Source organism: Arvicola amphibius, chromosome 13 (genome assembly GCF_903992535.2).
Source record: "Arvicola amphibius chromosome 13, mArvAmp1.2, whole genome shotgun sequence".
NCBI lineage: Eukaryota > Metazoa > Chordata > Mammalia > Rodentia > Cricetidae > Arvicola > Arvicola amphibius.
Genome location: NC_052059.1, coordinates 1,500,075 through 1,520,355, shown reverse-complemented (window position 1 = coordinate 1,520,355; position 20,281 = coordinate 1,500,075). Strand labels below are relative to the sequence as shown.

General features: G+C 44.5%; 1 protein-coding gene across 1 annotated transcript in view; it reads right to left on the bottom strand.

Moving 5' to 3' along the window:
* The window catches only part of Tmtc4 (transmembrane O-mannosyltransferase targeting cadherins 4), a 57,801-nt gene that overhangs the window by 8,717 nt on the left and 28,803 nt on the right, over positions 1-20,281 (bottom strand). Inside the window, exons 7-14 of the mRNA XM_038310579.1 lie at positions 16,097-16,189; positions 15,487-15,651; positions 13,930-14,132; positions 12,582-12,753; positions 12,050-12,181; positions 4,734-4,813; positions 4,484-4,591; positions 4,190-4,331 (exon numbers count right to left, since the gene is read on the bottom strand). Coding sequence (XP_038166507.1) covers positions 4,190-4,331; positions 4,484-4,591; positions 4,734-4,813; positions 12,050-12,181; positions 12,582-12,753; positions 13,930-14,132; positions 15,487-15,651; positions 16,097-16,189 — 1,095 coding nt within the window. The remainder of the gene's footprint in view (positions 1-4,189; positions 4,332-4,483; positions 4,592-4,733; positions 4,814-12,049; positions 12,182-12,581; positions 12,754-13,929; positions 14,133-15,486; positions 15,652-16,096; positions 16,190-20,281) is intronic.

Below are 20,281 nucleotides of genomic sequence, written 5' to 3'. Positions count from 1 at the left end.
GTTAGAATTTCTCAAATTTCTCATGAGGCTTAGAATATCAGGCTGCAATATTTTATTAGAAAATGGCATAAGATTCAAATAAATAGGGCTGTTTAAATATATTAAACATTAAACACAGTCTTTGTATTGGGTGTGTCAAGTCAGTTCTCTGCAGTGTGTAATACACACGAGAGTCACCCGGACAGAGTCAGAGGTGACACCGTAAATCCCTCATACAACACCAGTCCTCCTGTTTCCAACTTCTTCCCACTATCTCTCTGACTGTTATTACTGCTTGTTGAAGGCTGCCTCAGGTAACAGGTTTTTGTTTTGTTCCCTTACTACTCTTCCTCGACACACAATTGCTGCAGGGTGAATTAGCCAGGGGGCAATGCTGGAGAACTCACCCTGGTGGTGAAGACAGGAGAACTGGCAGCTGCCCAGGTCCAGATCCAGGGTTATGATTTGTCCTGCCCCAACATCCACCCATCTATGATCTACTGACGCATGTAAAGAGACCTGACCTACAGACCAAAGCTGCAGGATCTCCACAACACAAGGCAACAACAGGATATCCAGAAAGAGTCCTAGTGAGGGCCCAGCATCTATGGTGTAGTAGAAACCAGAGGCCTCAAACCAGACCAATGGCTGCAATGAGCACTTGCAAGCACAGAGATAAATGGACAAAGGGGTTTACTGCATGACTCACTGTGTCACATTGCAGCTTCCATGACGAGATTTTTAATTTCCCCCTCTTATTTTTTTCTCTTAAATTTTGTTTTATTTGGGGGGTGCAGGGTGGTTGTGAAGGAACAGGGGAATGAATGGGATCAAGATAAATGATGTAAAAGACACATAAATAAATAAATAAATAAATAAATAAATAAAAATAGGACAGAGAAACACGGTGGCTTAATACTCAACAGGGAGTGGAGGTGTCATTCACCCACCTGGTCCTTCGTGTGCCCTGTACTCTGCTCTGGGTCCTTTACCACCTGACTTTTCCCAGTCTCAGGAGGACAAGGACAGAGAACCATGCTTTTCCCCCAACTCTCATCCTGCCCTTCTCCTCCTCCCACCCTCTCCTCTCCTCCACGGTCCCAGGCCTGGAAGCAGCGGTTTTTCCTCCACATGGCAGCTTCCCCTGAACTCAGGTCTCACTCCACATGCTCCCCCAAACCTATGGGTTTCCTCTGCATCATCATATTTCCATTTTTATTCTTCCCACAATTGTCTGACCATGTCCTTCTGCTAAGGCGTCCTGGTTTAAAACACTTAGCATGTTTTCTCTTTTCTAAAGCCCATGACTGACAGAAAGCTGCACAGAGAAGAGTCCCCAGGGTTCTTCCATCTCCGCCACCCTCAAGATCAGCACCATGCCTCAAATAACCAGGCACTTCCTAGTTCCTCTATAATTGCACTGTGTCCTCCTCTTACCAGCATCCACAAATCAAAGCAAGTATCTGTCTCCCATTATAAAAACAGCTTCTAAAACCGACACCCTGAAGTTATTAAGTTCCTCTCATTTGGGGATATATAAATGGGCTGGTCGAGCTGTTAAAGATTAAGCCTTAATGCTTTTAAGCTGTCAAGAGCAAGAGCTGGGTAATTGAACCACAATGGAGAGCACAATGGGGCTTAGACAACAGGACCCGCGGCAACGCCACCTCTGGGCAGCACAACAGGCAAACAATACCAAGGTATCCCTTGTTTCAGGGCTATGACTGATCACCCCAGCGAAAGCACGCGAAGGGCAAGGCTAGAACTCGCCATCCACGTTTGTACTTTATGTTCTGTGATCTTTGCTTTACTTCTATGGGGGCTCATTTAGCATAAACCCTGCTTTCCGGAGTCTGAGGAGCGGCAGGGAGTGAGTGGGGAGGAAGCGAGAACTGTTGACCAGAGCTTTAATGTGGACGCTTCAGGTGGACACATTTGCTCTGCAAGCAATATCCTGATAGGAACTACCTCTCTAAGAGGGGAAACTCTGAGGACTTGCCCGGCTTTGCACAGGACTGAGGTTTTGGTCCCATTATTTATCATGAGGTTTTAAAGTGTCCTCCACCCCTGCATATCCCTAAAGGAGCTTTCAGACTTCTTCAGCGCAGACGTTCGTACCATTAGAAAGCATGCATTTGGAAAAGTGAAAGCTCACAGGGCCCAGCAGCCCTGGAGACAGCTGATGAGGACAAGAGACCATCACGCTCGCTTGACCTTTTTTCAAATGTCTCGTGACAGTCATGTGGCTGTCACCCCCCCTGTACAGTGCCCTGGAGGAAGTATCTCCTCTTTTTGGTACTGGATCAGATTTCTAGAGATGGTGTCTTCCTATTGTACTTACTTAACAACTAAAACGAGTTTAGTGTTTTTTTTTTTTTTTTAAATAAAACCACGTAAGCCACATCATCCTAAAACTTATAATACAAGCATTATCTGCTCACTGAACGTGACCTGTGTCCAGTGTCGGGGACACAGAGGTCCTTGTGCCCACGGATCCCTAGGGAAACCAGGAATGTAACACCGGGGCCTCTTCTCAAGGGAGGAGATAAAACACCTGTTTCCCTACCCAGAAGGCTGCGAGTGGATTTTGTTTATGACCTGGTGACTGTTTTGCTATCTATGGAAGCAGGCCTCACTCACCTTTTGCTACAGAAGCAGATCTCACCCAAATGCCCCAGAATGATTATCCCAGACTCTTCCCTCCCTAGACCATTACCCATCCTTAGAGGAGATGTCACTTGTACTTCATGGCCTGCTGACCTCTATGCTGCAGCTCAGAGACCACACTAGGCCTTTCAGCTAAGGAACCCACCCTCAAGGTCACAAGTACTTTGCAAAGGAGTCTCTATATAGTGGCACTTTAAGCTTTACTGTGCACCTGGAACAGGACTGATTGTTGCTCGGAAACCGTTTCCCAAATTGTACTGTGTTTTAAAAATGCTGACAACGAACCACCTGGCATTTGACTCCTGGCAGCCTGATCCAGGCTGACGAAGTCAGTCTGCACCGGGTTTCCATTCTCATCTCTTCCCCAGGTTTGCTTCCCTGTGTGACTCCTGCAGGGACCCCCTCCCCACCTCCATTCATCCGAGGTCAGTCCTCCTGCTCACTGCCCTGGGTCTCGCCATTCTACCTGTGCAGTTCCCAAAATCACGGCACACCATTCCAGAGACAAACACATTGAAGGCCACAGTTATTTATATCACGGTAAAAACGGGAAGCCTGTTCTTCCTATTAAAAAACCCAAACATCCAATGTTTTCTGGCTTTCCCTTCTGCTTTAACACGGTCTTTAGGTCCAAGTTCAGCGTTCAGAGAGGGATGCTTCCCAGAGGAAGCAGGATATTTATTATCTCTTAAGGAAAATACAAATGTTATATGGAACCTCCGGATTACCAAGTATGAGATGAGGTGGTTATCTGGATGAATAACTAATGTGGGGGAACTATTGGTTTTTATACAAAGACCGCATAAAATGCCAATGCTTCGGGTATTTCAAATGAGTATAAACAAGCTCTTTTCTTCCTTTTTCTTTTTCATCTTATTCTTTTTAAGAACCAGTGGATGCTACCTACTTGTGAAGCTGTACACTCTCGTTTTCTCAGATGTCCCAGCATTCTGTCTACCATCCAGTTCAGCTCAGATGGACCAAAAGTATTTATTTCCCTTACCAGTTTCACCTAGGATATCTAATGGCTCCTGCTTAAAGAACTTTCGTTGTCAAGAGCCATCAGATTGCCTTAAATATTCTGTCAGCGACGAGAAATATAGGTTAGTTCAAACATGTTACTTTCTATTTTCATTAAGTAACTTCAAGGCCCTGTCGGATAAGGCACTCTTTTTGGGGAGAACGTCCCCTTGCAAAAGAAGAAATCTGCTCCCTTGGGGAAAGAGAACAAGGAAGCTCAGAAATCAGTTACAGGCTTGTTTTTTAAATCCTAGTTTCTATTCAGTCCATGTTTTAAAAACAAAACAATATTTATCAGGAAGTGGCCCTTGGAGTACATTTTCCAGGGCAGAAGGGATGCACAGAATTTTCATTTAATCCATTGCCTTTGTGATTTTGTAAGTTAGACTCATTCAGTTTGTGTGGCTCATTAGTTAGAACTTTAGCAGTATATTCAAGGATAAACACACAGAGAGGGCTTTTCTAATGCGGAGAGAGGGTTCTGTTTTAAGGGACGGGAAACTGGGGGGCAGCCTGCCCTTACCAGCCGCCCGAGGTTGTAGTAGCAGTCTGGATATTTCCGCCTGTGTTTAATTGCTGTCCGGTAGCTTTGCTCTGCCGCCTCAAACCGTTTCAGGCTATTCTGAACTATGCCCAAATTCATCCACGCGGCTGCAAAGTCTGGCCTGAAAAAGCATTTTTTTTTTTTAAAAAAAAAAAAAAAACAAAAACAAAAAGAAAAGATGAACAAGAAAAAGAGAAGATCAGAGGACTGCCCAAACCAGAGATCCATTCTTTGTCCTTGGCAGAAAGCTAAGAAAAGAAAAAAAATGCTTACTGTATTTGGACAGCCAATGAGAGCAGCTCTTCGGCTTCCTGTAGCTCATTCCTTTCTTTTAAGATATTCCCGAGGTTATTCATGGCATGAACGTACTTGGGATTTAATCTGGAAATGGAGAGAAAAGCCAAACAGACTGTTACTGCTCCATTGTTTTCTCCCAACGCTCAGAAACCAGTGAAGATGGAAGAGTCTTTGGGGGAAGAGCCGGCTTCTTGGGGAGCAAGGCTGCAAGTGTACACGTGTGTACCTGACTGCTTCCCGGTAGTATCTGATGGCTGCTGTTTGGTTGCCTTGATCAGCCAGGTTTTTGCCAATGTTGTAGTGAACCTGAAAACACAGGTGACATTTGGCTATCAGCACACAGACTTCTTTTTTCAGAGCTGGAAATCTATTGGGTCGTCTAACTGAAGACAGAAGGGGAAGGGATTTAAAACAAAGCAACAACAACAAAACAACAAAAAACCACACCCTCCAGAACCAAAAGGCCCTATGGGGGGGGGGCGGTGGTTACAGGTTTATGACTATGAGTCAGGGGTAACAAGCAGACAGCTGTAAATACAACAGGAAGGAAAATAAATGTCTACATCACCCCCAGAGAAAACCAGGAGTCACAAACGACTGTCCGGAAAGCCCCATGCCCTCCTCTGTAACAAACCTTAGAGTGAGATCCCAGGTCAGTCATCTACAGACCTGTGACAGAATAGCTCTGTCACTTTCTCTAAATCTGGTCCTTTCTGTCCGGCATATTCTTTTGGTAGCATCTGCAAGCATTTTGCTCCCTGCACCATGAGTGGGATGTTTTTGTTCCCCATCCTCAAATTAATACAATGGCAAACTAACTCCTACCCTAAGGAGTTAGAAGGTGGGGACTTTGGAAGGTGATGAGGTCACAGAGGTCCCTCTCACTTTCTTTACTATGTCAGGGTCTCACTGAAAAGATGGCTGTCCCCGAACTAGAAGAGGGTCTCTCCCAGGCCACTACTACCCACAGGTGCCTTCACTGTGCGTTCCCTAGCCTCCACAAATGTCGAGAGTAAATATCTGCTGTTTAAACCCCAGTCCACAGCGTTCTCTTACGGCAGCCTAAACTAAGAAGGTACCAAATGACATCTACCATCCCATATCCTTCAGCAAGCGACTGAGGATGACCGAGAAAGGCCCTGTACTAGCATCTGGGCACAGCACGGAGGCAAAAGCCAAAGTCCTGCTCACAGCACTCCTAGCTAATGACTAAACCACCTCAGTTCCTGTGTCACTGCACAGACTGCAGGGGCTGTGCAGGCAAGGTTGGGCTGTGCAGGCAAGGTTATGTCCTGGCTGGGATCTGAACCTAGCTACTGGAAAGGGTTTGCCATGGAGGATGCCCTGGGAAGAGGCAGTCCAGACAGAGTGCAGGGATGAGCGGAAGCTAGTGTTGGGACAGGAGGCTCAGCATTGCTGGAGTGCTGAGGGCAGGACTTCTGGTGGGCCAGGAGCAGCTAGGCAACAGCAGGTGGCTGAGGCCCTGCTTGGGAGCAACCAGGTCAGTGCCCTTGGGCTGTCACAACAAAAGGCCACCAATCCAGTCCCACATGGTTTTGAGAGAGGAGCACTTCCAGCCTGGCTCCTGTCTCAGTGCAAAGTACTTTCTCAGTTATGTATGGGCTCAGAATATATATATTACAGAGAAATGTCAGATGTGGAGGTGAATGCCTGCAATGCTAGCACTTGGAAAGCAGAGGCAGAGGGATCAGATTAACAACATCTTTGGCTATACAGAAAGTTCAAAGCCAGTCATGGCTACTTGAGACCTTATCTCAAAAACATCATTAAATAATAATAATAATAATAATAATAATAATAATAATAATAATAATAATAATAATATTGGAGCTGGGACCTGGACTTGGAAAACAGGATGGCTTTGCATCATCAGAGGTCTCTGCTGGCAATTAAAAGCTCTTCCCAGAACTGGAAGTCAGTGGTAACCCCAGGAGGGGATGCCACACATTGTTTAGAGAGAAAGACCAGGGTGAATGACAGACCATAGTTTTCACCTCATACTGAGGGCCACCAAGATTTGACATGCCCCTTGTCAATATCTTCTCCCCACAGCAGCTCTGAGCTGAGGGAGTTGCCTTCTCTTCAGAGTTGATAAGCTTCTTTGTTAAGCATCTTATTACAAACTGTGAGGGGAATCTAAACCCCAGTTCCTAAGCCCAGATCTTACCACCGTCCACCTACTTCCCAGGCTCTGGGTACACACGGCTGGCTGTGCTAGCTGCTTGGATGCCTCACCACACTTCCTGCTTTTCTTCTTGAAACCAACTACTGTCTTCTCTGTGTGTCACAGACAGAATAGAGTTCCCTCAGTGTTCAATGTCATTGCAGAGACCTGGCCTTTAAGGTGTCATAAAGGAGAAGTGATGATCTGATGTGGGATTCCCCTCTGTGTGCTGTCAATACTGTTGGTTAATAAAGAAGCTGCTTTGGGCCCATGATAAGGTAGAGCAGAGCTAGGCAGGGAAAATTACTTCACCCAACAAAAAGCAGGAAGCATTTTGGAGAGAACTACACCCAAATTCCTTAAATGCTTGTTTATAAATGTTTGTTTATATTTAAAGGGGGATATGCTGTAGAGATTTGCATTGGTATGAATCTTGGTTTGTTGATACAAATTTAAGGTCAATGTTATTATATGTGTATTTCTGCTCTCAATTAAGGTATTGTGTTTGTGCAGCTCATTTAAAAATGTAATGTATAATTAAGAAATACAGGTTAGTAGATAATGATCCATAACAGTCAAGCTTATAGTCATGTTAAATTTTCTAGAAGTACAGAGATGTATTTAAGGTGTATAGGCATTTTTCAAACCTTTCCAAGACTTCAGAATATGGCATTTAAAATGTTTAAGAACTTAGGACTTTTATGAGTGAGACACATCTGCTCCTGGCAGCTCGAATCTACTTCAAGAGGATGAAGGACACGGAAGAGGCTCCTTATGGAGTTTGTTAGCCATTTGGGCAAGAAACTGCTTTTGTCTGGACTGCTTGATGGTATGATGTATGAACTGGACATGCAGGACCCACAGAGAGATGACTGATGAACTTGCCTAAAGGTGAAACTGTCCTTCAGGGTGCCTGCTTCATGAAAGAGTCTGCTAGACATTCTGCAGGACGCAGAAGAAAGTAACTGACACACTGCCAATATAGGTGGAACTTTGAAATCTCATGCTTTGTGGAAAAGTCTGCCTGAATACTATGGGCCTGTAGGCTGAAGATGGATGCCCCAACGGTACAGAAGAACTTTGTGTGACCAGGCAGTGAGAAGTCTCTTGTCAATTCTAGAGTTTTAGAAGTTGCTTACAATGCACTTTCTGTTTACTTGGGAAATATTATATCCTTCTGGAGTGTTTGATGAAGTTGAAGAATATATAGTTGATATAGTTTTCCTTAGTTATAATAAAAGAGAAAGTAGATATAAACATTGTATCTGTACTTGTACCTGTTTTGTTATGTGTAATTTTTCTGTGTTAAAGTTAAAACCTTCCTTTTCATTTAAACAGGAAAGGGAAGCTAGTGTAGGTTTCCCCTCTGTATGCTGTGAATACCATTGGTTAATTAAAAATAAAAAACTGTTTTGAGCCTGTGATAAAATATAGAGCAGAGCTAGGCGGGGGAGGGGGGAAACTAAACCAAATGCTGGGAGAAAGAAGGTAGAGTCAGAGAGAAACCATGTAGCCCTGCCAGAGACGGATGCTGGAACTTTACCTGGTGAGCCACAGCCTTGTGACGATACACAGATAAAAGGAGATGGGTTAATCTAAAGATGCGAGTTAGCCAGAAATATGCTTAAGCCATCGGCCAAACAGTATTGCAAATAATATGTGTGATTACTTCAGGAGTCTGGGCGGCTGGGAAATGAAATAGCAGCCACACAGTGAGCCCCAACCCAACCTGACTGGATACAGACAGAAATGAAGCCGTGCACAGGAGCGACCACACGAGGACACACAGAGGGAGAAACCTCTGCAGAAAGCAGCCCTCCTGGCACCTTCCTCTTGGACGACTACGCTGAAGACTCCTGGTCTCAGACACTGGGCAGTGGTGACCCAAGGAAACAGAGGGATCCTGAAACAGCACTCCAGCAGGGGTGGAGCACCACACTCTGAAAATGAAGCCGTCCTGCGCTGTTAAGTCTCAACCCAGTTACAGCTCTGCCTCAGACAGGCTTGGGTTCAGGGCAGTGTGCCATTCTATGAGCACACGCGTGATAAATTCCTTTCATGAAGTCAATTTTCAAGTAGCTACACTTGTATTTACCTAGCTCCATGGGGAAGCAGGGAAACGTTAGGGTGATGTAATACCCTTGAAAAGACCCCTTTCCTACACACACGCACAGACAGACAGACAGACAGACAGACAGACAGACAGACACACACATGCGTGTGAGCCAGAGACTTCCTGGACCACAGTATTATCCACTCATAGGTATCTTCACTCTTACGTTGCAGCTCAGAAGCAGTTCTGTACGCACTACTGCCAGAGCAGGCCACGGGATTTGTGGTCCCATCCCATTCCATGCACGAAAGAACAGAAAGCAAGAGGAACGTCCTCCTGGTCACCAGGACACAAATACAGCTTCTACTCAGATGTTAGTGCGGCTCCGGCCTCTTCTGCCCACAGCTCCCGCTGCCTTCCTTTGTTCTCTCCATGTGCAGCCCTCCAGAAGAGTTCAGCTGCCCTCTGCAGCACAGCCAGGGTTCTGCCAGGCACTTAGAATGCCAGGCCAGAATCCCAGGAGGGAGGACAGGCCACTGGGAAAAGTTGGATAGCAGCTATTTAAACAGAATGAGTTAGAAATCTGATTCAGGCCTAGAAGGCAGCCCAAAATTAAGAAGACATTCTCAGTCTATGTATTCATCAGGGAATTCTGTGAAAATAGCTGCCTAGATTGGGCCAAAGAATGCAGAAAACAGACCCGACGACCAGGCTACTGTTGATAGTGGTTTAAAAGGAGTGATTTTCATTACTGTGGTATATAAAGACTGCAAGAGGACCTTTATCCAACTTTCCCTCCAGTCTTTCTACCTCATATGCTGAGACAACGAAGCCAGATTAAAACAGACATCGCCACCAAATGACAAACACACAGGGAAAAGTTACAGCACCCACAATGAAAGGCACTTTTAATACCGTTGCTTTGGAAACTGGCTGTTTCAAATATTCTGCCGATGTTGAAAATTGCTAAGCTTAAAATGTTTAAACACACAAAAAATTTCAGTAATCATCTTTAAGGAAATTCCTTGGGGTGGTATACGGTCCTTTCATTGTTAAAATAATTTAGAGCTGTATCATGGGGGTTATGTTAAATGCAACATATGTTTAAGTCTTAAAAACTAAAATGACTGCCAATAAACTCAGTACTTGGAATCTCACACACGGTAGGCTTGATGAACACAATTTCCATTTGGCCCAATTCAATGACTAATATTAGGCACTTACCACATGCAAGGCACTGTGGGTAATTTCAATGCAGGCCAGGGACCAGCACTACCTACACTGATAGCTCAATCTTTCAAAGTAAAAAAAAAAAAAAAAGCAAGTCTCAGTTTATAAATCTGGGTCTGAACAACAGCCAGGTGCCAAGTGCTAACTTAATACTCAGAGGCTTCGAGTGGAGACCAGAGCAGAAAACGAATCCCCTGGGAAAGGATCGAAAGGATATAATGATTTCCAGAGCATTCTTCCCTGAGATCAACATAGCTTTTTTGGAAAAAAAAAAAAAAAGAAAGAAAGACAATTAGACACTTCAGCATATGAAGGAACAGAAACTCTATCTTTCTTCCATTAAATGACATAGAGAAAAGCTCTAGAAAAGAGTATTGTAGTACTGGCTTGAAGCTGAGGTCTTTCTGCACAGCCTAGTTAAAACGAGAAACACACATACTCGTGACCATGTAATGCCCGTGTGTGCACTCTCTGTCTTCCAGTCTATTATGGCTGAATTCACACACTGAGATTTTCAGGCCAAGACAGCAAATGCATCCTATGCCCCTTGTTTACCCCGGTGGTCACCTGGGCACAGCAAAACACCACGCTGGGTCTCTACCCAGCACTCGAATTACTATCCTAAATGGTACCAGCTACCCCTTTCTGTGCCTCAGTTTCTCCCATCTGGGAAAATAAAGAAAGCAATGGCCTCTATCAAGGTCCTTAGCAGGGTGACAATGGGATTAATTATAAGGCCCTGTGCGGAGACTGGAGTTCCGCACAGCAAGGACCTATATAAACAGAACGGGCAATTCCTGCTGCCCCAAGGAATGAAGAAAATGCAAAGGAAATCTTACATCTATGAGATTCAACTGCTACGAAAGGTTCATCTACAAAAGACAGTGATGGCTCAGCAAAACAAGGATGAAAGCCGGAAGTAAATCACTTTTTCTAAGACTCTGAACTATAAACTGAGTGACAAGAAAAAAAAAAAAAAAAGAAAAGAAGAAAAAGGAAAAAGGAAAAAGCATGGACTCCCAGCTCGTACAGACTGGCCTTCGCCTTGTGGTCACAGTGAGACGGGAAGTGCTCCTTAGTTTTATATATAGAACTTTGTCTGAAATCACTGCCTTCCTTAAATATAGAATGTAGACGTGAGAACTTGAGAAAATGCCCCCATTCAGGATCCATTCACACATTCTAGGTGATTCCTATCAAATGAGCTAAGACACAATAATCTGTATTCTAACAGGAGAATTTCTACCCTAAAGTCTTGGCCCAACTTCAGCAAATGGAATTCTCTTTTTACTGTTCTGTGAAGCCAAATGAACATGAAATCTAAAAAGCTAACATTTCCAGAGTACCTGCTATGTGCTGACCACTGTGTATGGTGACATCATTCTTTCCACTCCCTAGAAAGAAACCTAGCAGGCAGGCATTGTTCCTAACAAAATAATAATAATAATAATAGTAATAATAATAAAATAATAATATAAAAAAAGAAGAACAGAGTCTGCACAGCTGGGTAAGTAGAAAGCTTAGATTTAACCAAAAATACAAGTGAGATAAATCCTCTCTAGGTCTCTCCAACAAAAACACTGCCAATTTTAAAAGCACATACATCCATGCTTCTTTAATCTGCCAAGAGGCATCACCAAGCAGAGAATGGGGTGATGTGCACCGGTGTGCATCTGTCCACTTTAAACTTCCATGCAGAGGTACAGCCACCCTCACACTGTAGCTTGAGGAGGCCAGCAGGTTGCTCTGAATGATTAGGGTGGGAGCTGCCGGCAGCCCTAGCCGGCAGATGAGACATCCTCCCACTCCCAGCCTCCTCACAGTGAGCTGGCTGGAGGGTGGGCACCACTTTAAATCAATCTATTGATACTGTGTGGTTTTGATGATTCGTTTTGAATACAATAATTTCTTTTAGCTAAGTACAATGAATCATAATAAACTCACTGAAAAAAAACCACTACTCCCCCCCCCCCCCAACTATCTGATGATGGTTAACAGTAGTGCCTATTCCACGGTGAACGCTCTTACGTCTTCCAGTAAAGTGTTCTGAAGAGGAACCTGGCAGGCAAGGTACCTTAGCATTGAGGGGACACACAGACAGGGCGCTCCGAAAGAGCCGGTCCTCACTCCGCCACTCGCCACTGCGGACCACACATCTCAGGGTGTTGATAAGCAGGATGCCCAGGATGACGGCGGCCACTGGTTTCTGAACAGAGTAGGCAGATGCCATTAGTAAGTCACATGCAGTGGTTGCGTTTCCTGGCGGCAGCATTCTGGGTTGGTCTATTATTCTTTTCCTTTTGGTGTGTACATATGTGGGTGCATGCACATGGGTAAGCGGCTGTGAGCATCCACCTGTGCCCATGCAGAGGCCACAAGAGGCTATATCAAGTGTCTTCACCTTACTTCTTCAAGACAGGGTCACTCACGGAACCAAAAGCTGGCTATTTCTGCTAGGCTGGCTGGACAGTGAGTTCCCAGGATCGGCCCGGCTTAAAGCTCTTAAGCTTGGGGTTACAGGCATGCAGAGCCATGCCAGGCATTTTACATCAACGCTGTGGTTCGAACTCCTTACCCACTGAATCGTCTCTCCAGCCCCACGTTACCTTTCTCTTAGTGTGTCTGCTTAGGGCTCCAAATCCAAAGGTCAGCAGCATGCAGTACCCAGCGCTGGGGAGGTAGAGGACACGCTCTGCAACCACAAAGCCCACTCGGAAAAACAAGTTGCTTGCAGGAAGGAAGGGAATCACAAGAAATCCCAGACCCAGAGTAAGGATTCTGGAAGAGGAAAAGTATTTATATAAACAGCTAGTTTCAGACTTCTCACGAAAAGCTCCTTACTTGACATATTAACAATACTGTTCTTGGCTTCTCGTCATCAATTTAGAAAAGATATTAGCAAGGAAAAAAGGCATCAATAGAGGGAATTAGCCGACAGCACAGAGCAAGGTCCTCAGCAGCCAGAACATGGGGAAAACATCCACATCATGTTTGTATCAATAAAGTCAGAAAGATTACATTTAATCTATTCCTTGATTAGTGAACACTAGTCCCCAATAAATCATGTAGTTTTTAGTGTGACTTCCCCACCAACCAGAACAATACAGAAAGAGATTAAATTTTGAAAGAAACAAGTATCATTTTTTTCTTGTTACTACGTTACAACCAAGAAAGCACAAATACAGGATTTTGTGAAACATACCTAGCATCTATCTGCGGACCATTCTCTATGTCTGTCTGTTTCACGTTATGCAAAGGTATAAATGAAGAAATGAGGTCACATTTGGTAGCTCCTTCCGTGACTTTCAGTATTTTGTTTCCCTGATTGGGACTAAAGTTTGTTGCTCTTTGGAATCACCAACCAATTTTGGCACACAACGAGCAGAAAACATCCATTCCCTTTGGAGAAATTATTCATTTAATATCACGTGCACTTAGGCTTCATGGAAATCATCTTAAACAGTTTTCATTTACATGGAACATGTTTGTTTTCTCCAATTATTTCCTCAATAACCTTTGGCAAAAGATCCAAAAAGATCTCTTTTATTTCTGTTGAAGTCTAGTATCTCTTTGGGGCAGCAACTTATTTTGTGCCCGGCAACAGAATGGATCAGCACAGGATTTGCAAGGGCTTCTGTGAAGGAAAACTGTGAAATAATGGACCCAACACACATCAATTACACTCTGTTCTGACCATAAATTACACTTCACCTCCTACTGCGAGATCTCCAAGTGCTACTTAGGAGTAGGGGGGCACGTGGCAGTCAAGTCTACTGCTTCTGCTCCTCCAACTTCCCTACCAGCTGAAGGCACTCATAGATTCCCACCTTGTTGTAGCCATATATTCAAACAAATGCCCTCAGACATCCTATGTACCGAGTAGTGAGAAGTGATGGGCACTGGATTCAGCAAAATGCCTCTGGGTCTAAGTTAAAATGCCATGTTGCCTCTTACCTTCTCCTGCAGCTATCTTCAGAGCACAGAGCTTGGAATATTAGGCCAATTAGGCAGAGCCAAAGTGCCGCTAGAGCAATTACCCTCCAGTCACCAACTGACTTAATGAGGGGGATGCAGCCCATTGACCAATCAAAACACAGCCACCAGGGACACAGCAGCAGCCAGGCATTCAATGAATAGTAGTAATTATAGTTTATGGCCTGTCAGTCAAAAGAAAAACAAACACTTACTTGATGCTGAACTTGAAAGAGCACGCTTATCCTAACTTCACTTCCGAGGCATTCATAAGCTCCTGTTCCAGGGAGCAGTTGTGTAAAAATGAAATACTGCCCATTTGTATTCTGAGCACAGGACTGTAGTCTGTAATTTATTAAATGCATCCAGATTTTTATACTTTAAAAATACAGCAAGCCACTGGGCCAGGCAAGGCAGGTGTTGTATTTCTGGCCAAGTTAGGGCTCATTTACATAGCATTACCTAATGCCTCTGAAATGGTCAACTTAAGGCCCAGGTGTCAACAGTACACCTACCTAACAATTTAAAAATGGACCTCAGCCCTGGGTATTCTCTTGATTTCGCTCTGTAAAGTGTGTGGCTAGGAATCTGGCTTGAGCTCTTTAGAAAAACAGGCGAGCCTGAGTGAACCATCTTGATGCTCTCAGACTCCTGCGATAGTTAATATATTTTGTAGACTCCTGCATTTTGTCCTCACTCAGCCAAGCCTGTTTCCCTAAAGCCACAGAATCAGGGCCAGAAAGCACACCAGTAAGATGGGCATCGTCACGTAGGGGGCAGCTTTTTCTGATTTTCATGAAAGGGATCATGGTCGGCCCTATCTTCTCTGGAATCCACAGATCCCACAAACCTACAATTTAACCAAAGACTGAAAATATTTGGAAGAAAAAAAAAATTCTTAAAGTTCCAAAATCTATGGCTTAGATATGCTGAGCAGTGAGGGCTTCACTGATCATGGAAGAACAGAGAGCAGGTATTGTGTTAGCTACAGTGTAGAAGGTGGGGGCAGTCTGAGCATAGGGGAGATGAGTTTACGCTGTATGTAAACACTCTTGGCGTATCAAAGAGAATCCAGCACCCCTGGGTTTTTGGAATTGTTGGGCAAGGAGGGCTCTTGAAACTAATTCCTCATGGCCACCAAAAGATAATGGTCTAAAGACCCAAAACATATCATTCCCAAAGTATAATTAAAAAGTATAATTATCTTGATAACAGTAACACAGGATATAACCACTTATGAGGGACTTGGGAATGTGGTGGTGGGCAGGGATGAAGACGGGGAAGAATGAAGGATCTACACCAGTGGTCCTCAGCCTTCCTAACGCTGCGGCCCTTTAAAACAGCTCCTCATACTGTGGTGATCCCCAACCATAAAATTATTTTCGTTGCTACTTCATAACTGTAATCTTGCTACTATCATGAATTACAATGGAACCATCTGATATGCAGGGTATCCGATATGTGACCCCTTTGAAAGGGGCTGAGACCCACAGGCTGAGAACCACTGTAACCGAAAAGAAGTCTGGGCTCAGTACTTACCCTAACCAACATGCTGTCTGCAAAGGAGGCTGGGTTGTCCACCTCAGTAAACGCCGGCGGACCTGTACCCATGATTTTCCAGCGGACATAAAGCATACCAGCGCCTCCAAAGGTGAGCAGGGCCATTCGGAAGAGGAGGCCTCCATTCCTGAGCACACCAATGTTCTGAAAGGACACCACAAAGTTCCTATTGTTGAAGACGTTCAACTAAAGCACAGCGTGCAATCCCAAGTATTTAAGAGTCTGAGATAGGTGTGTAGCCACCTTGGTCCATACGGTCTGCCTGGAGGCTACAGAGTCTAGTCTAGGCAACTTAGTAAGACTAGTTCAAAATAAAAAAATAGAAAAAAAAGGGCTGGAGATATAAGCTAATCATAGGGTGCTTGCCCAGAATGATGGAGGCCCTGGTTTTAATCATCAGCACTGTAAAAATAAATAAAAATATCAACCCCAAGTATGATTATTCTATGTAAGCCATTTGACATAGTACATTAAAAAGCTGCCTACTTTAGAATTCAAATCACGAGAAATACTTGGAAAGCAGCATTTGAAATTCGCTGGCACTTGACATTTTCCACGTCGAGGCTTGAGATAAAAGCATGTAACTCACCTCTAATGACTTGTCCTTATGTAGTACCTTCTGGAAAGTTTCCAGAATGTTGAGCTTGCCTACCACCAGTATATCAAACACAGCATTCAGGCCCTAAGAATCAAAGTCTCAGTTAGTCTGCAGAGTCTGGCTCTGATGGGGCAGAAATTATAGTCACATTTTCATTATTTAACCCAGACAAGAAATCTAAAGATGACCACGGACAAACTCCCAGGTATTTAAGATGAACAGCTGCACGTTTGGATGACCCTAACCCATAGTGTGGACTCCACCAGTGATAATCCAGTAATGAGTCCCTGACTTACATTTAGGAACACTGTAAGATTCAGAATAGCTTACTTGGGGGCTCTTGTGAGAAATTCCCCAGAAGTCTCTGCTCCCTCCCTGTCTATAAGAGCAGTTAGCTACCTGGGCAATAACTAGGCATAAAAAGAGAATATCGGCTATCAATCTTGCCACCCCAGCCTTGTATATAAACTCCAACTGGCTGACCAAGGCCTGATGAACAGGGCAGACAAACATCACTCTCTGAAAGAGAGCGCTAATTGTCCAGTAGTGTTTTCTGCTCCCTGGGCACAGAGCTGGATTCTACCTCCAAGTCTGCCCTACAGAAGAGAGACTCCAAAAAAAGGTCAGGTCACGTGGGTGGCGTACCGAGCTTGGGAAGAAGTGAATTACACTTCTGGAGCTTTAGTTTAAAAGCTGGACTCTCTTTTCTGTATGTCCTCTTCCTTCTAGCTGTGATACAGCTGCTAGAGCAACTCTGGACACTGCACATAAGAGATGCTAATGTGTGCACATGCAAGCCTCTTCAGACACTGTGCAGGACTGCTCACTATTGTTGGGTGAACAACAAACGGCTTGTGAGAAACCACTGGGTAGCTCCCCTGGCTCCCATGACACCATGATGGTCAGGCTGCTTTGACAGCTGTTCAAGGTTTGCTTATGCCTCGGATCTAGTCTTTCCTCTGTAGATGACTTTGGAAGGCAGTATCATCTACTGGAAGGAACCCCCCGCACAATCTGCATAATGGGGTTAGAATATCCAGAGTGTGTCTGGTGAAAGCTGCCCTTGTGGACTGGGCTCCTTTTAATATGGGGTTTTGTGGTAAAGAAGATCAGAAACCATCGGAAGTCAGTGGTAATTTGTGGCTTTCTGAGTAAGGATGACATTGCTGCTTAACCCTCTCCCACAAATGCTAGGAGTCAGTAATTAAGTATTCCACAGGCCACTGCCGGGTTAAACATTCCAAAGAATACTGATTTTGTTCGCTCATGTGACACGCGATCATCATGGGTCAGAGAAGACCATTTCAACCGCTTTCCAGAACACAGGGACTCACCGTCTGCTGCTACTACCTTCTCACACTGTTTACTTCTCTGCCCAGAGCTGAGGGGTGACAGAATCATGTGGTCAGGAGGGCTGAGCCACACACAAGGTTGGCACTCACTTCTGCATCCAAGTTAAAGGCAGCGTCGCAATCTCATAGTTAATTTAAATTCAACCTGATCACCAGCGCTTCTAATGTGTGAACAGATCTGGAGCGAGCTGCAGGCCTAGCTAAGTGGGATCCCTGCTCAGCAGGACTGCGGAGGGGGCCGAGACCCTGAACTAGCTCTGGGATGCCACTGTGGTGTGGAGGCCACTGGTCCTGGAGCCACACTTGGTATTAGCATCAGATTTCAGAGCAGCAGTCTTCGCTAGGATGTCTCTGTCACAAAAGTACCCAGCAAGCCCCACAGACATCTCAGGACAGCTGAGAGAGTCAGGTGAGAAATGCTGCCAGATGACTTCCGATGCATAGGACTGGCCTGCCACAAGAAGCAGTCCGCTTATTAAAATACCCACAGAGATAAGGTTGAGAAAAACAGCTGAAGGCAGGAACTCATGTTATAGCTCACGCTGATTTGGAACTTACTATACAGCCCAGCTAGTTCCAGACAAATTATCATTCCAACCCAATCTCCTGAGGACTAGGATTATAGGCTTGAAGTCCCTATGACTAGTTTCTAAAGTAAACTTCAAATTAAACAACAACAATGACAAAAAAAACTAACTCAAGAGACTTAAGTATCTTAAAAACAAAATAAAACAAAAACAAACAAAAAAACCCTGCCAGGCAGTGGTGATACACACCTTTAATTCCAACACTCGGGATCTCTGAGTTGGAGGCCTGTTTGGCCTACAGAGTGAGTTCCAGTACAGCCAGGGCTACACAGAGAAACTAAACACCAAACCAAACCCAAACCGCCACCACCCCCAATAAAAACAACAAAACCACACTTATTTATGTGTATGAATATTTGCCTACATATATGTACCACTCTCATGCCTGTCCACAGAGGCTCCCTTGGGTCTAAAGCAGGCAGCTGTGAGGTGCCAGACACAGGTGCTGGGAACTGAACCCGAGTCTTCTGCAAGGAGTGCTTTCCATCACTGAGCCGTCTCTAGCTCGAGACTTAAGTATCTTTACGCAGCAATTCTTAGCCACATCCTTTACTTGCTAAACTCTGCCCTGCAGACAGAGCTGGACTCTGACTTGTATCAAGCCCCAGATTCTGGCTGCTCTTTCTCTCCCAACCTCTTTCTGTGCGGACACTCAACTATCACATGTTACTTTTCATTTCTTGGCTCACACCCTTGGTTTCTAAGCTTTCCTGTGTGATACAAGGCCAGAAAAGGCTATATGGGAGGAGGATGGGGCTTTTTAACGTGTGCCCACCTACCAGGAGCCCTGTCCTGCCTACTTTAGCGTTGGCAGTTGAGGCTGGACACAGAATAACACACTCAACACTTAGCATCCATATGAGGTGTCATTTATGACCAGTTTTCTCCCCCACTGAAAACATGCTCCATGAACATGGCTTTTCTTGTGTTTTACTAAATAGAATGCACCCCATGATATAAACACAGTGAATATGATACATGTATACATACACACAAAAGCTTCAATTCTCAGAACTGTAAACTGTGCGATGAGGCACAGCTGCAGAGAAGAAGCCACCTAGGAACTTTATGCTGGCGTGGATGGGCATGCAGTCCGTGAATACGTGTGTAGTCGGAGGACAACTTGTAAGAGCCAGTCCTCTCCTTCCACTATGTGGGTCCCAACGATCAAACTCAGATCACCAGGCTTGGTAGCAGTCACCCTTACCCACTGAGCCATCTCACTTGCTCTACACACCTGTTTAAATACTAGCCTAGGCCGAGGCTTCTTCAACTGTGGTCATGATCCTATCTGAGGCTGTATAATTAACCGCAAGGGAAAAAGAAAAAAACCTGGCAACGTCCAAAGTTTTTGAATACACAATAACCAAAAATTAATTCAAAATCAAAACGCATAATGAATCCGATGTGTTTGTAGAGGCCCTTGCCCAGGGTCCACTGTGCAACTTCACCGAAGCCTGGGTTCTGAACACACAAAACACATTCTCGGCACTGTGCAATCCATCATACCATACAATGCCCAAAACACCACGGTTCAGACTCTGGACTTCTGCACGCCATGAACTACAGTCCCTTTACATACCAAGTTCTGTGCTCTTATAGAAACACAGTGGTTTAATTATGGAAAATAAACAATCTTCCCTCACCATCATTCAAAAGCATTAAAATAGTGTGCTGTTAGGTTGGATTTTGTTAGACCAACACATCCACCTCACAGCATGCAAATACACCCTGCTTAATTAATAGATGGTAAAATTGTGATATACCAGAGAATTGCTTTAAAATAAATTATGATTTATTATCAGTAAATGCACGTATTATATACCTGGGGTTGTGTAAACAATGTCCTTTGTGGAAATGGGCTATGAATGCTCAATGGTAAAGAAACTGGGGACTAAGGATTCCGTTTGGTGGTATAGTGCCTGCAGGCACAGCTGGGCACAAGGGTTGCTTGCTGGACCCACAAAAGGAAAACGAGCCCTGAACTGGGGTTAATCATGTTAAGGTGTTTCGGGTATTGACTCAAGTCTTTTTGGGGTGAAAAGAAGAGCCAAGGGTGTGGCTGCCTAGAAGGTTTTAGCGTCTGGCAAAGTTCCTTGTTATATACAGGACTGCTAAGGATGAGAGTGTCTCAGGAAACTCAAATCATACCTTTATCTTTTTCTAAGGGACCACTCCTCAAGGAGGAACCATACTCCCTCTCGCTAAGAACTTTCCACAGACCACTTCCTACCATT